General features: G+C 50.9%; 1 protein-coding gene across 2 annotated transcripts; it reads left to right on the top strand.

Moving 5' to 3' along the window:
• The first annotated feature begins 2,433 nt into the window (after positions 1–2,433).
• MPV17 (mitochondrial inner membrane protein MPV17) lies at positions 2,434–12,778 on the top strand. Of its 2 annotated transcripts, XM_019735293.2 has the most exons (8): positions 2,434–2,513; positions 2,992–3,066; positions 9,736–9,851; positions 10,052–10,144; positions 10,232–10,327; positions 10,574–10,606; positions 10,870–10,922; positions 11,816–12,778. In XM_019735293.2, exons 2-8 carry the CDS (start codon positions 2,997–2,999, stop codon positions 11,883–11,885), a joined length of 531 nt encoding a protein of 176 aa, XP_019590852.1. In that variant the 5' UTR covers positions 2,434–2,513; positions 2,992–2,996; the 3' UTR covers positions 11,886–12,778. The 2 variants fall into 2 exon arrangements, with proteins under 2 accessions (XP_019590852.1, XP_019590854.1); XM_019735295.2 differs by lacking the exon at positions 10,574–10,606 and having other exon boundaries at positions 2,443–2,513; positions 11,816–12,137.
• The last annotated feature ends 745 nt before the right edge of the window (positions 12,779–13,523 follow it).

Genomic DNA, 13,523 nt, shown 5'->3' with positions numbered 1-13,523 from the left:
TTAACATCTTCAATAGGCTCTGTGACTTTAAGTGAAGTGATGTGTAACGAAACCAATTTTACCATAAGCTAATTGATAGAAATGAGTTAAGTTCCTGTGGCATCTCGTCAACGTTATAATGAAGCGATGTTGAATGAAATGACGTTATTCAAGGCCTGCTGTAGTATAGCTCATCTCGTTAGAGTCCTCTTGTGGGATGCTGCAAACTCATCATGACTTCAGTACTGCCTCCTAAGCAAGGACATGCCCTCGCAATGAGAAATAGGAAACCCATAGTCTTGGAATGTATAGGAGTACAATCTGAGGTTTGGGTAAGTAGTCAGATGACCTCAGGAACTATTATAGAGAAAAATGTGCAGCCAGCTGCTATTGAATGGAATGGAGATTTATTTAGTGCCTACCTGGAACAAAGCCCTCTGGCACTCTAGACTGATGTGGGAACAGCTTTCTGCCTCTTAAGTGTAGGGAATTTATCATATGTCAGAAAATCTTTAAGAAAGGAATCAAGTACTTCAATTCCGTTCCTGTACAGAAGAGGAAACAGACCTGGAGACGACCCAGACCATTAGTAGCGGAGGAACCACAATCCACGTCAGTGCAAAGGAGCCAAGTATTGCACCATCCTGTTGTGATCCAGCTCAGGTTATGCCAGTTCTGTTTTGAGCTGACTGGTAGGGAAGTGCCTTCCATTGCAGAGGTTTTGCTCATTCTACACAGCAGTCTCTTGACACTGCATTGTGAAATCCCACTTTCAGTGGTTAAAAAAAACAAAGTAGGACCTGGGGACCCGTGCTATTGAGGCTGTAGGTTGGTGCTGGTAGCCCTGCTCCTGTTGAGTCTTGGCCCTAGTCTTAACCTCCAAAAGAAAACCAGGAAAATGCCTTCAGCCCTTGCTCTCTGCCATAAACCCTTTTCTCCCCCGGCCACCCCCTTTCTGACATTCCTTCTCATTATATCCACTTTATACTATCCATCAGTTCCTGCACTTTGTGCCTTTTCTCACACCATTCCGTCCTCCAGGATCTCCACCTAAATCCGATTTATCCTTCAAAGTCCCAGCTCAAATTACACCTTCACCTAGGAGCTTCCCAGATGACTCCAGTAAAAATTATCCTCCCTCCTATGTGTTCCCAAGAGGGAAGGAAGAAAAGGATAAACAAGTGTTTATTAAGCAGTTGATCAATTTCAGGTACTTTGCATATGTTACTTAAGCATATGAGGTAGGTATTGCTTGATTTCACTTGGTGAAGATAAGATTCTGAGGTTAAACAGTCTGAATGAGGTCATTCGAACCTAGACAGTGACTTCAGAATAAACTTTCCGACCTACATTTGGTCTGTTATATTTACTAGTGTAAATTCACTGCTCTAGCACGGTGTTTTGCCTTTAGTTAAATGTAACATCAAATTCTCTTGCTTACTGTGTTTCTCCAGTATCTGACAGGATTCTCTCCCTGCCTTAATCATGTAGGAATTGAGTCGTTTGGGGTTGGAGCTAACCAGGTACAGAAACCTGAAAGAGATATAGCTGCCTCCTGAAGTGTGGGCTCCTTTGATAAAGTTAAGCAAAGGCTGCCAGGCTGACATGCACTGCCAGGGATTTTGTAGGATTTTCCACTTCCCTAAAAAGGATGTTGCACTATATTCACAAAAACTTTAGAGCTGGAGAGGGTAATTAAGAAATCCCTAAGCTATTGGTTTACAAACACGTTTAGTTGTGGCTCCCTTTGTTTAAAAGTGGCTCTTTCTAAATATATATATATGTATGTATGTATATATGTATATATATATTTTAAGTTGAGGTAAAGAAGAATCTAGTGATATCCACCCTCACAAACAAATCCCTGTAACGGGCCCAGTTTGGGGAACACAAAAGTCCAGCCCCCTCATTTCACAGATGATACAAGTTTAAATCTAGTGATGACCAAGGCTGCACAGCCTTCTAGTTAGGGAACCAGTACCTAAACCTGAGGTTCTGTAATCCCAATGCTTTCCTTGGAGGAGCTATGTTTTACACAGCATTTCTAAACGTTGTGGACAAAGTACTAGTTGCTGCGAGGACAACAGATATGGACAAGACCCAATTCCGCCCATTCAGGAGCTCACAATTGAGGCTAGTGAGACAACAGGGAAGCATACAACTATGGCTTAGTTTCCAAACATGGCTGAGACAGAAGGAAGTCAGGACCTTGGCCAGTTCCAGGGCGCGGGAACAGTGAGATTCCACCCAGGATGAGAAGCCCGGGCATCAGGGAGATAGACCAAGAGGCAGAGATCAGACCCAGGTGGCAAGTATGACACGGGGCCCACACCAAGACCTGGCTCAATCCACTAGGAAAAGGTTGCTCACAGACTGAGCTGAGCCGTTTTCCGTGGGTATTAGTGTTCAGTCCATTCCCATTCCTACCCTGGCTGCGCGGGAAATCCTCCGGCCAGCCAGGCGGAAGGGGCGGGGCTCACGCCGGAAGTCCCCGCCCACTCAGGTCACGCGGGAGGGCCTGAGCGCGCACCTAGGTGAGTATCCTCCGGTCCGCGGTCACGGTTTCACAGCTCCGCGCGCCCCGAGCGCTCACTGCGCATGTGACAATTCCAGTCCCAGGGAGTGACAGGCCCTATTTCTATGGAATTGGACTCAGGAGGGATGCGGGCTGGTTCCAACTAACAGTGAATTTGGGGATCGACCAGGCTCTGGGTGAAAGCGAGAGCAAACCTATTCTGACTGCCTTGGTCGGGAGGGAGGGCCCCCCAGGTGGTCCTGCTTCACGGCTCGGGGTGGGATGCGGGTGGCTGCCACCGGGATTCCATAGTTGCCCTCAGCCTTCCTTTCTTCCCTGATTGTCTCATGCGACTCCTGTGACAGGAAGCCGCGCAGGAAGCTTCCCTCCTGAGGCCTCTGCCCGTTTAGGAGGAGGGGAGTGGGCACGAAGGAGGTCAAGCGTCTCTTTAATTGAGGGGGGTGGCTGTGGGGATGACCCGTCTCTTGGCTTGACAGGAAGCATGGCACTCTGGCGGGCATACCAGCGGGCCTTGACTGCTCACCCGTGGAAAGTACAGGTCCTGACAGCTGGTGAGTGTACCTCTGGGACGTGAGTGGGACCAGAGCAGGCTAATTTGGGAGGCAAAAGCTTGCCCCGCCACACCTCCCTCCCTTTTTGCTTCTATTCAGCCCCCTTGAAGAGTTGGCTGTCTCGCATCCCAAGCTGTTCTCAATCCATTTTATAGGGTGGGTCCCCAAGGCTGAAAGGAATATGTATAGTGGCCAAGCTGTAAAGTAGGAGCTGAAAGTCCTCAAAAAGCTGAGGAGTCATACCTTCTGGATAAAGGTATTGCCCCATCAGGCCTTAACTTAGAAAACTAGCAAGCGCTCCTCTGACATTTTACAGTGTGCAAATCCCTTTCAGCACACAGTATCTCAGAGTCCCCACAAAGTCTGTGAGCTAGAATTACTTGACTTCACAGATCATACACCTACAGTGTTTCCCCAAAAATAAGACTTACCCTGAAAATAAGCCCCAGTTAAGATCGTCACCCAGATGGGCGCATTTAGTACGTTATGGCAGTGTTCCAGAAGAAGAAGACATGACTGTATTGAATAAATGTAGATTTTAGTACACGAAAAAATAAGACATCCCCTGAAAATATGCCCTAATGTGTCTTTTGGAGCAAAAATTAATATAAGACCCGGTCTTATTTTCGGGGAAACACGGTAATAAGTGCTGAAATTAGGACTCTTATCCCAGTTTATTTTTCTTAGTATTTTTTTGATTGTGAAATATATTTTGACATACAAAAGAATGATTAAGACACGTATGTACAGTTTTAATAGCATTAAAACTGAATACTCTATCAGCTTTGAGACCCCTTGAGTGCCTGTCCCTAATTCATACACCCCAAGAGAGAAGCACTTCTCCTGAGTTTTGCCTATATCATTCTTTTGCTTTTCTTATAGTTTTACTACCTATCTATATATCCCCAGACAATATACTCATCAAGGATTTATTTTTACTCCAAATCCAGTGATTGGATAGCAACCTCACAGAGGTAACCCAGTGACTTAACCTGCATTTGTTACCATTTTCATTTTGCAGATTAGCTAATGGGAGCAGGGATGGCACAGAGATTAGTAAGTTTTATAGGGGGAAGGATTAGAAGGCTTGTGACTACTGGGGCAGTGCAAGAGCGATCAGGTTAAGATGGGGACTTGCCTATGTTTAGAGGAAGGGAACAGGAGTCTAATGAGGACCCCGGGCTTCTGGGAGGAAGACTGTAGAAAGCGGTGGGGGGCTACTGAAAGCCAGGGTGAAACAGCGATCTTGTTACTGGAATAGCCCCACATCAGCACTAGAAACTTCATTGGGTGACTGGTCAAAGGATGGACTCCTTTGCCCCTCCCTAGGTCCCTCTCCAATCTCCTGTGCCCAACCACCCCATGTCCTGTCCTCAGAGTGTCCGTCAGCCTGCATGACTCACCTGGCTGCGTGTGTGGTGACTCATGCTGGACTGTATGGCTGTGATGGGAACTGATACCCTGGGCCCTTTGCCCAGTCTCAGATTCCCTCAGGGACCCTAACATCCGGAAGGAAGGTTCTCCCTCATGGCCATCAAGAACAGGGAGGTGGGACGGCCGGTTAGCTCAGTTGGTTAGAGCACAGTGCTCTTAACAAGGTTGCTGGTTCGAGCCCCACATGGGCCAGTGTGAGCTGCACCCTCCACAACTAGATTGAAACAGCTGCTTGACTTGGATCTGATGGGTCCTGGGGAAAAAAAGCACACTTAAATAAATAAAAGTTAAAAAAAAAAAAGAACAGGGAGATAAAGATAATCCTGTGTTTCTCTGCTCAAGGCATCTGCAGCTGACAAGGGCAGGAGTTGGAGCTCCAAGGGGCCCAAGTGCAGATATATAGCTGAACTGAGATGCTCGAGACCTGTAGCTCCACCCCCGAGTCTTCCTGAGGCTGTGACATTTCAGCTCAGCCCTAAAGCCACTTCTTGATGGCACTTTTCTCAGACTTTTCCAAACCTTTCAGACCTTTTTCTTCCCTGCTGCTCAGTGAATTTGCATCAGACTACAAATAAAGGGAGGACGTGGAAATTGCTCAATGAGCTGTTTTTAGATTCCAGCACAGTAGTTCCTAAAGTCCCATGAAATAGCTTCATCACACTGGAAAACAGAAGAGAGATTTCAGTCTTGTCGTTAGAAGACCAAACTTTGAATCTCAGAGCCATAGCACTTAGCAGCTGCGTGAACAAATCAACAAACCTCTTTGAGCCTCAGTTTCCTCATCTAGAGCTTGAGTTTAGGTACATGACCTCACTGAATCTGTGTAATGATTATCTCTGTGAAAAGGCTTTAGAGATTAAAAAAGGTTCACTAGAGGCTCGAGGGGTTGGCCCTTTCTGAGTGTTGGCAATTCAGATACAGCAAGCTATTCTTTTTATAGTGGTGTTTGGATTGGGTTTGTTTCACTTGCCATAAATATGAACATGAATAACTATCTTAGCCTTGGTCTCCAAAAAGCAGAGCCTGAAGCTTCTGTGCAGGTACTTTGTAAGGGAGTAGGAAGGACTCCCGTGGGGGGAAAGAGGGAGAGCTGATAATCTGAAGGCTGCATTACCACATTGGACATTGCTTAGGGTACCTGGCTGCTCAGTCTCTTAAAACGAAGAAGCTCTTTGAAATGCCTCTTAGGACTACATAGGTGAATAGACTTTTCTGGAGAAAAGGGAAAACCTTTACCCACCAGCTCCCATTCCACATTGGTCAGACGTCCGCAACGTGGGATGCTAACGCCCCTGCAGGACCAGGTCGCACATGCGTACTCCCCAGGTAAAGCATCGACAGTGCAGCCCCAGGTGAGGCATAGGCCTGAGGCAAGACTATCAGGTTGAACTGCAGTAATGGCTGCAGTAAGAGAGAAATGAATCAAGAAGATAGGAAATAGTTCGAAAGAAGTGTCTGACACACCCTGTTTTGGCCAAGCCAGAGTCGGGAACAGGGCAGCCTGGGCAAAGGTCTGCTGTAAGTTCTGCAGAATTTGAGACAGCCTTCGCCCTTCCTTTCTTGGGGCCTTTCCTGTTTCCAATGGGCCCAGGACCCAGCTCCATCCATCCATGGCCACCCTGGTCCTGCTGTGGGAGCTGCTGAGCTTCTGAAGACACTGGTTTCCCTGGAGTTTGAGTTAAGCCAGGATGTAACAGTCATCCAGTCCGACCCCTGACATTACAGAGAAGGGAACTGAGGCAAGGGGTGGGGGTGACATGCACGGAGGTCTCAGCATCAGTGGTAGACCTGACGTTAGAACCTTGGGCACTTCCCAGTGCACTTCCCTGTCTTAAGTGCAGGGGACATGACTGGGGGCTCAGAATGCTGAGTAGCCCCAGCTGGTCTGGGCTTAGACAGTTGACAAGTTGCAAACCCTTCCATTTTGTCTCAATTTCTGGCAGTAGGATGGGTTCAGGCCAGGAATGGGGAGAGCATTCAGAGCAGTCCCAGAGGATGCACTCTCCCCTCAGTGAGGGGCTTCAGCTCCCTCTGGGTTCTGAGGGACTGAGCTCCCAGCCAGGCTGCTATTTACTTGTTGGGGAGGAGTGAGGAGTGAGTCAACAGCACCGCAGCCCCACGCCAGTAGCTGTACCTGGCAATTCAGCTCTTCTATACTCAAGGACATACTTCCTGCTCCTCGTTCCCACTTCCTGCCGCTCAGTCTTGCCTCTTCTATTAACACTTTATTTTGTTGCATCTAAGACTCCACACACAAATGCCAGGAGAGGAACAAAATAAAGGAAGTAGGAAACTTACTCCCACTCCCACTTGTGCCTAGGAAGAGGGTGTGCAAGTTGGGGCTTTTCCACTAGTGGACGAGGAGGGTCCCAAATACATCTGTGCCCGGAGGCAGGCTCTTCCCCCACCTTACCCCCGCTCTACTGAATCCAGTGGCGAGTGACGGCATGAGAACTGGCACCTACCCAGGGGTATGATGTCACGCCCGCACCAGCGTCTGCCTGCTGGGCTCTGTGCCCAGCCTGGCATTGGGGCATCACTGCCCAGCAGCCCCTCACCCGGCCCCATCAGGGCTCGGGCAGTGTGTCTCTGCAGGCCTCCAGCCACAACCCCCTGGAAACAAGTCCAAGGAAAGAGAACCCGGAACACTGGGAGGTCCAGACTCAGCAGCTATGCCCAGGACACCCAGGAGCGGGGTGCTGCGGGGCGGTTTGGGCTCAGGCCTGGGGAAGGTGGAATAAGGAATCTGAATGTCAGCCCTTCCTGCTCACTCACTTGCAGTGGAAATGTAGGCTTTGCTCTATGTTGGGACCAAAGCCATAGACCGCCCCCTGGGGTTGCTGAGGCCTGGGGTCTTGATCTGTGGATAGAAGAGGGACCTCTGGGCACTGTTCTGTCTGAAATGGACAGAACGAGCAGAGCGGTCCACCTCCTACTCCGGCTGCTGCCCTTTGGCTTGGTATCCCTCGGGCTTGATGGACATGCTTTGAGGGCCTGGACTGTCTTTCTCAGACCACAGGCTTCCAGGACTGTGGTTTTTCATTCCTGTTCTGCCTTCAGCTTGTGTGACTGCTGGCAAGCATGAAGAGTGAAAACACACACGTCTCTTCGTGACTGTTTCTTTCCCAGGAATATTGCTGCTAGCGTTCCCCATAGACAACAAGGAACAGAGATTGTCACATTTTGGGGAGTAAAAGACAGAGGAAGTGCATTAGTCCAGGAAGTACCTTTGCTGTGTGGGCCTGTGGGGCTTGGTTCGGGCAGGAACCCCCCACGAGTGGCAGCCACGCGCCTCCTGGCACCTCCGGTCCCTGAGCCTGTGCTGGGAATTCCCTGGCCTGGATTCAGGCCCCAGCTCCACTCCTTACCAAGTCACCTCATCTCTCAAAGGCATTGAATGGAAGTGTGACCCCTTATCTCCCATACCTTTTGTGAGGATTGAATGTGTGAGACCCCTTTGTAAACTCAACATCTTGCCGAAGTAGCATGTCAAACTGTCGGGCTTTCCATTGAAGAAATGAGTGCCTTTCTGCTCCACCCGCAGGGTCACTCTTCCGTTACGCCTGGGAGTGCAGAAGTGGCCATGCATAAAGAGAAGGGGGACCCTGCTGACCCAGTTGTCAGGGAGCCGGGATAGGGAGTGAAGTGCTAACTGGGGGAGCAAGCCTTGACTTCCACTGTCCTCGCACCCTGTGCCTGGCATGCGGGCCTTCGGGCCCCTTGGAGTTCTTCATGCCCTTCCCAGTGTAGTCGTGTTGTTTGGGGCAGAACGTTTGACATTTTTCCTTGGTGTGTTTTCTGAGCACCTGCCAGGGGCTTGGTTAGCTGTGGCAGGGCTAAGAGAACAAAGCTGTCAAGGGTTCTGTCCTTGTCCTCTGGAAGGTCGTGTCTAGCCCTGTTCTGGGGAGAACCTCCACCACTTTGGGAGTTTCGGGCACAGGAGAGGCAGGGCTACCTTTCTGGCTGTGCTGGGGGTCCCAGCAGCTGAGACCGGCAGCCTCGGTTGCCTACAGGTGCCCCCGCTCCAGCCACAGCCCCGGCTCTCAGCCTTGCCCAGCTGCCTCTGATGAGGCTGCGCAGAGGTGTGGGGGAAGAGCAGTGAGTCTGCAGCCAGTACGGACGTCAGAGCCAGCTCCCGGCCAAGGAAAGGGGTGGAAGGATATGTTTGCCCAGCGCTAATTGAGGGCACAGGGATGGTGGTGGCTACGGGCAAGTGGGGGACTCTCATTACTCAAGTGAGATCTGCAGGCGAGCTGGAGATCATACGGTCACTCCCAGGTGGCCCTATAAGTGTGTATTTGCTAGAAGCCATCACGCCACCAGAACTGATGGGGGGGCTCTGTAAATAATGATTTCTGTCTTGGTTTCTGGATGAGGGAGTCTGACAAGGGCTGCGTAGAGCTGGGTATCTGTGCAAATGAGGGGAGGGGAAGCAAGTGCAAAGGCCTGGGAGAGAAATGGCTGGAATACCTATTGCCACCTCAATCTGAGTTGTGAAGGGGTGTCTGGGTTTACCTGATTGTGCTAAGAGGTGACCAGGACGCTTCCCTGTGGGGACTCGTTCGTGCCAGCTCCACCAGTCAGCTTCCTTCCTGGGACCATTTGAACACTCACGTTTCAGAAAAAGAGTTATTCTTGCTGTTCTCCAGAGACCCCAAGACCCAGGTGAAGGACCCTGGCCAGGGTCTGGCTTTGGGCTGGGGGAGAAAACCCAGGGTTCCTTACCATCCTACATATGACCTCTCCATAGTGTAGTGTCCTGGAAAGAAGACTGTCTAGGAAATCAAGCCACATGGGTCGTGCCTTGGCTCTGTCGCTTACTGGTTATGTGAGGTCCCAGACCTTCATTTCCGTACCTCTGAAATAAGGGGTGTGGGTGCAGTTATCTGGACGGCCTTTCCAGTTCTGACAGTCTGTGCTTCTCAGCCCCTGGCACCTTAAGTTGTCCTTCCTCCAACTGCAGTTTCTGACTCCTCCATTGCTCCATGCAGAGTCTTTGGGCCCTGGCCTGCTCCAGGCTGCTCATCCCAGTTTCTAACAGGACACACATGGGGTGTCACCATCCTTGGGAGAGGAGAACTTTGAAGCAGCAGCAAGGGACTGGCCGTTTGCCCCAGAATTCAGCCCTTGGGCCCAGAGTGCTAGAGACTCATTCAGTTAGCAGGCTTACCTCCCTCCTTGGAGTGGCAGCCCCTCCCGGGAGGTGTCCTGACAGCACCTGTGTACCCTGCACAGGGTCCCTGATGGGCCTGGGTGACGTCATCTCACAGCAGCTAGTGGAGAGGCGAGGTCTGCGGGAACACCAGGCTGGCCGGACCTTGACCATGGTCTGTCTGGGCTGTGGCTTTGTGGTAAGTTCTGCCCACGGCAGGGCTGCTGCTGGATTGGACAGTGGTCTGTGTCCCTTGGCCTTTCTTACATCTACGCCACCCCGGAGTGTATGCTTGCCCTGAAATTTGGTTTTTAATACTCAAGGGAGAGGCTTTGTGATGTAAAAGCCGACTGACCCCCTCACTGCATCCCTGCTCCCCTCCCTGGGGTTTGCTTTCAGGGCCCTGTGGTAGGAGGCTGGTACAGGGTTTTAGACCGTCTCGTCCCTGGCACCGCCAAGGTGGATGCACTAAAGAAGATGTTGTTGGATCAGGTGAGCGGGAGGAAACAGGGGCTGGGAAGGCTGAGCTGGAGGAGGGCGGGCTTAGGTGCTTACAGCTCTTTAATCTCTCTTCCTTAGGGGGGCTTTGCCCCATGTTTTCTAGGCTGTTTCCTCCCACTGGTAGGGACACTCAATGGACTGTCAGCCCAGGACAACTGGGCCAAACTCCGGCGGGTGAGCTGGGCAGGTGTGGGGAAGACCTCTGGCTGGCAGACTGGCACGCCCAGGGGAATGAGGCAGGCTTCAGGGGGGTGACACAGGCCGAAGTACAGGTAGGGTCCTGGGCTCTGGAAGAAAGGAGCTGAGGGGGTGCAGTGCAGGAGTGTGCTCTCTGAACAAATCTCTGGGTGCTATTCAGACTGGGGCGTGGGAGCTGCTTGGAGGTGCAAGTGCTGATTGGGTCCTTCTGTGTCTCCTCAGGATTATCCTGATGCCCTCGTCACCAACTACTATGTAAGAGCTGACACCTCCGCTGCCTGTCCTCCTGCCTCCTTGAGTCCAGAAGTGCCCAGGGATTGGGGGTCCTCCTGACCTAGAAATCCCTCAGTTGGGATGACTCCCTCATTCCCAGTGTGGGCACCACACTCAGGGAAGCTCTCCCCCACTTGTTCAGCTTGGTTCTGTTTACAGAAGTTGGAGGAGGACCAGGCAAGGCAGCGAGTCTGGGGTCAGGTGATGGAAGCAGCCCCCCAACATTTACCTTCTCTCTCTTGTAGCTCTGGCCTGCTGTGCAGCTAGCCAACTTCTACCTGGTCCCCCTTCACTACAGGTATGACAGATCCCTACCCCACCCTTCAGGAGGAGCCACATTATGGACAGTTGTAGATAAAGTGATTCTCATTCAACCTTGAGCTACCTTAGACCCCCGGGAACAGAGGCTCTGCCCTGAGCAGAGCTCCTAGACTCCTGAGCGTTTTATTCAGATCCTCGCGTTCATTATAGAACCTGTCGCAGAGTGTCTGCCCACTGACCTCGGGAGGGTCCTGCTCCACAACCCTTGGCTCTGTCCCACCTGAGCTCCCTACCTGTGCTGCAGACAGCGTGGAGGGGGCTGCAGCCTAGTTAGAAAGGTCTAATCATAAAGGGTAATATTGCTGAAACTGCAATAAAAATAGTAGAACTCAGGACGACTAGTTAAAATTAGGAAGGTGATGGGGCTTTGGTAACAGAAAAATATAAAACTCTTCGGAGGGGACAGGGTTAAAATTTACATGAATAGCGTAGCTAAAAGGGATATAGACTTGTGAACCAAATTTTAAACATTAGGGTCCTTGTAACGGTCTTAGAAGCTAAAGCAAGGTCAATTTAACATCAAGAGAAGGAGGTGTTACTTTCTATGGCAGACAGCACGTTTCTGGAAGATGAGAGCTTCTCCGCTGGTACAAGGATGACAGATACGTGTATTTAGAAGGAGCCCGGACAGGACTATGAGTAACAGCCCTGCAGGGCAAGATGGCTGCTGAGGGTATTTCACCTGAGGCTCGGACAGCAGCAGAGCCTGAGCTGTGTCCTCTGGTCCGAACCACACGTCCCTCCTGAAGGAGGTGTAAATCTGGAAGTTTTCAGAGATAATGCCTCCTTTTGCCTTACACTTTCCCATCTCTCCCCACTTGCTTTCTCCTTCTCCTTCCTCTTTTTCACGCTGCCATTCCTGTTCCTTAGGTTGGCTGTTGTCCAGTGTGTTGCTGTTGTCTGGAACTCCTACCTGTCCTGGAAGGCACATCAGCTGTAAGCCTGCCTCACTCCATTGCTTCCGCCTTGCGGTGACGCAGCTTGACCCTGGAATGGTCGGCCGACCTCCTCCTCAAAGTGGCACATTGGTTGCACGGGGTTGGGTTGCTGGTCAGAATGTAGCGGGATTAGCGCTATGAAACCCCCCATTTCACTCTAAAATGTAAACTGACTCCTTCTGAATTTACTAAAACTTGTATAATGGTCTTATGCCCACCGCATAGTAGGCACCCCAAAAATATTTGTTCAGCTATGTGATCTTGTCAACATTACTTTATACCCACAGCCCAGCCAGTGCCCTCCTCCCGCTGTTCATAAATACAACTATTTCCCTAACCCTCTCCAGCCCTCGTGCAGCTCCAGTTCCTTGGGGACCCCTCATACCCTTTATGTGTCACCTCCGTAAATATGTTATAAATGTGTAATCTGGAACCTGCAGTAACACCCAACAGAAAAATACTAGGGAGTCAAAATTTCTAGGGACTGGAAAGAAGCCTAGAGACCACCAAGCCCAAACTTCTTTTACAGATGAGGACACCGAGGTCCCTAGAAGTAAGGTGACCTGTCCACACCATGACTTAGTGGCAAAGTAGAAACTTGAACCCACATGCTATAAATCAAATGTTTAAATACCCCCCAAATTCATACGGCGAAGAACCTGAGGCCCCAGGTGATGGCATTGGGAGGTGGGGCCTTTGGTGATGAGGTGGTGAGAGCACAGCCCTCGTGGGATGCGTGCCCTGATAAAAGTGGCCGAGCGAGGACACAGCCAGAAGCTGCCATCCGTGAACCAGCAAGCAGATCCTCACCAGACATCACATCTACTGGGGCCGTAATCTTGGGCTTCCCAGCTTCCAGAGCTGTGAGAAATAAATGTTTGTTGGGTATAAGCCACCCAGTCTGTGGTGTTTTTGTTACAGCCGCTCAGCTGGACTAAGCCACCATGTTTCCTTACTTTCCACCAAGTGATCTTAACCTGGTGGTAAAGATGCAGTGATGCAGCTGTGATTCCCAGGAGAAAAAGTAACTTGGCTAAACTACCACTTTGGAGCAAACAGAAGCAGATGGAGCAGCCTTTTGTGGTCTGAAGGCACTTGAGGCCAGAAACCCTCGTTTTTATGGTGCCTCAAGCAGACAGCCCTAGAATTCAGATCCTGGGACTGGAATAAGATCAGGAATTCTGGTTGACTTCGCCTGCCTCAGGGCTCCTTGGGTGGGTACCATGGTAGGACGGTCGGCATGCCAGCGGAGCACTCCTGGTTGTCTGTTTACAGAGCTGCTAACGGGCAAGGGACTGAGTCTGAGCAGCACTGCGTTCTCCCAGTGCCTTTGGCCCCTCTGCAGGCAGAGGGCAGGGTCAGCCCGATCCAACCACCCTTCCATGTGCCAGAAAAGACTAGCCATCCGGACTCTTCTGGTCTGGGGACCGGCCCTACTCACTGCTGACTGTTCTAAGCCGGCGAAGGACACTCGTTGCTTCCAGAGCAATGTTCATGCCCCAGCCAGCTTCTCGCTCACTTGAGTCCGCTGTCGCTTCTAGCGCAAGCCCCAGAGACGCGCCCCTCGGGGTCCCGCCACCCGCTGGACTCGAAGCCGCCACCGTCATTGCTCTACAATCAGTGCATGCTCCTCGCTGACG

This window comes from Rhinolophus sinicus, linkage group LG05 (assembly GCF_036562045.2).
Source record: "Rhinolophus sinicus isolate RSC01 linkage group LG05, ASM3656204v1, whole genome shotgun sequence".
NCBI classification, from domain to species: Eukaryota; Metazoa; Chordata; class Mammalia; order Chiroptera; family Rhinolophidae; genus Rhinolophus; species Rhinolophus sinicus.
Note: the sequence above shows the minus strand (reverse complement) of the source record. Positions and strands in the feature narration are given on the sequence as shown.

Bases quoted from the DNA above. Each gene is read 5' to 3' on its own strand.
- MPV17 (XM_019735293.2), top strand. From the start codon at position 2,997: ATGGCACTCTGGCGGGCATACCAGCGGGCCTTGACTGCTCACCCGTGG. The intron at 3,067-9,735 runs GTGAGTGTACCT...TACCCTGCACAG, and splicing joins AGTACAGGTCCTGACAGCTG to GGTCCCTGATGGGCCTGGGT. The intron at 10,145-10,231 runs GTGAGCGGGAGG...TCTCTTCCTTAG, and splicing joins AGAAGATGTTGTTGGATCAG to GGGGGCTTTGCCCCATGTTT.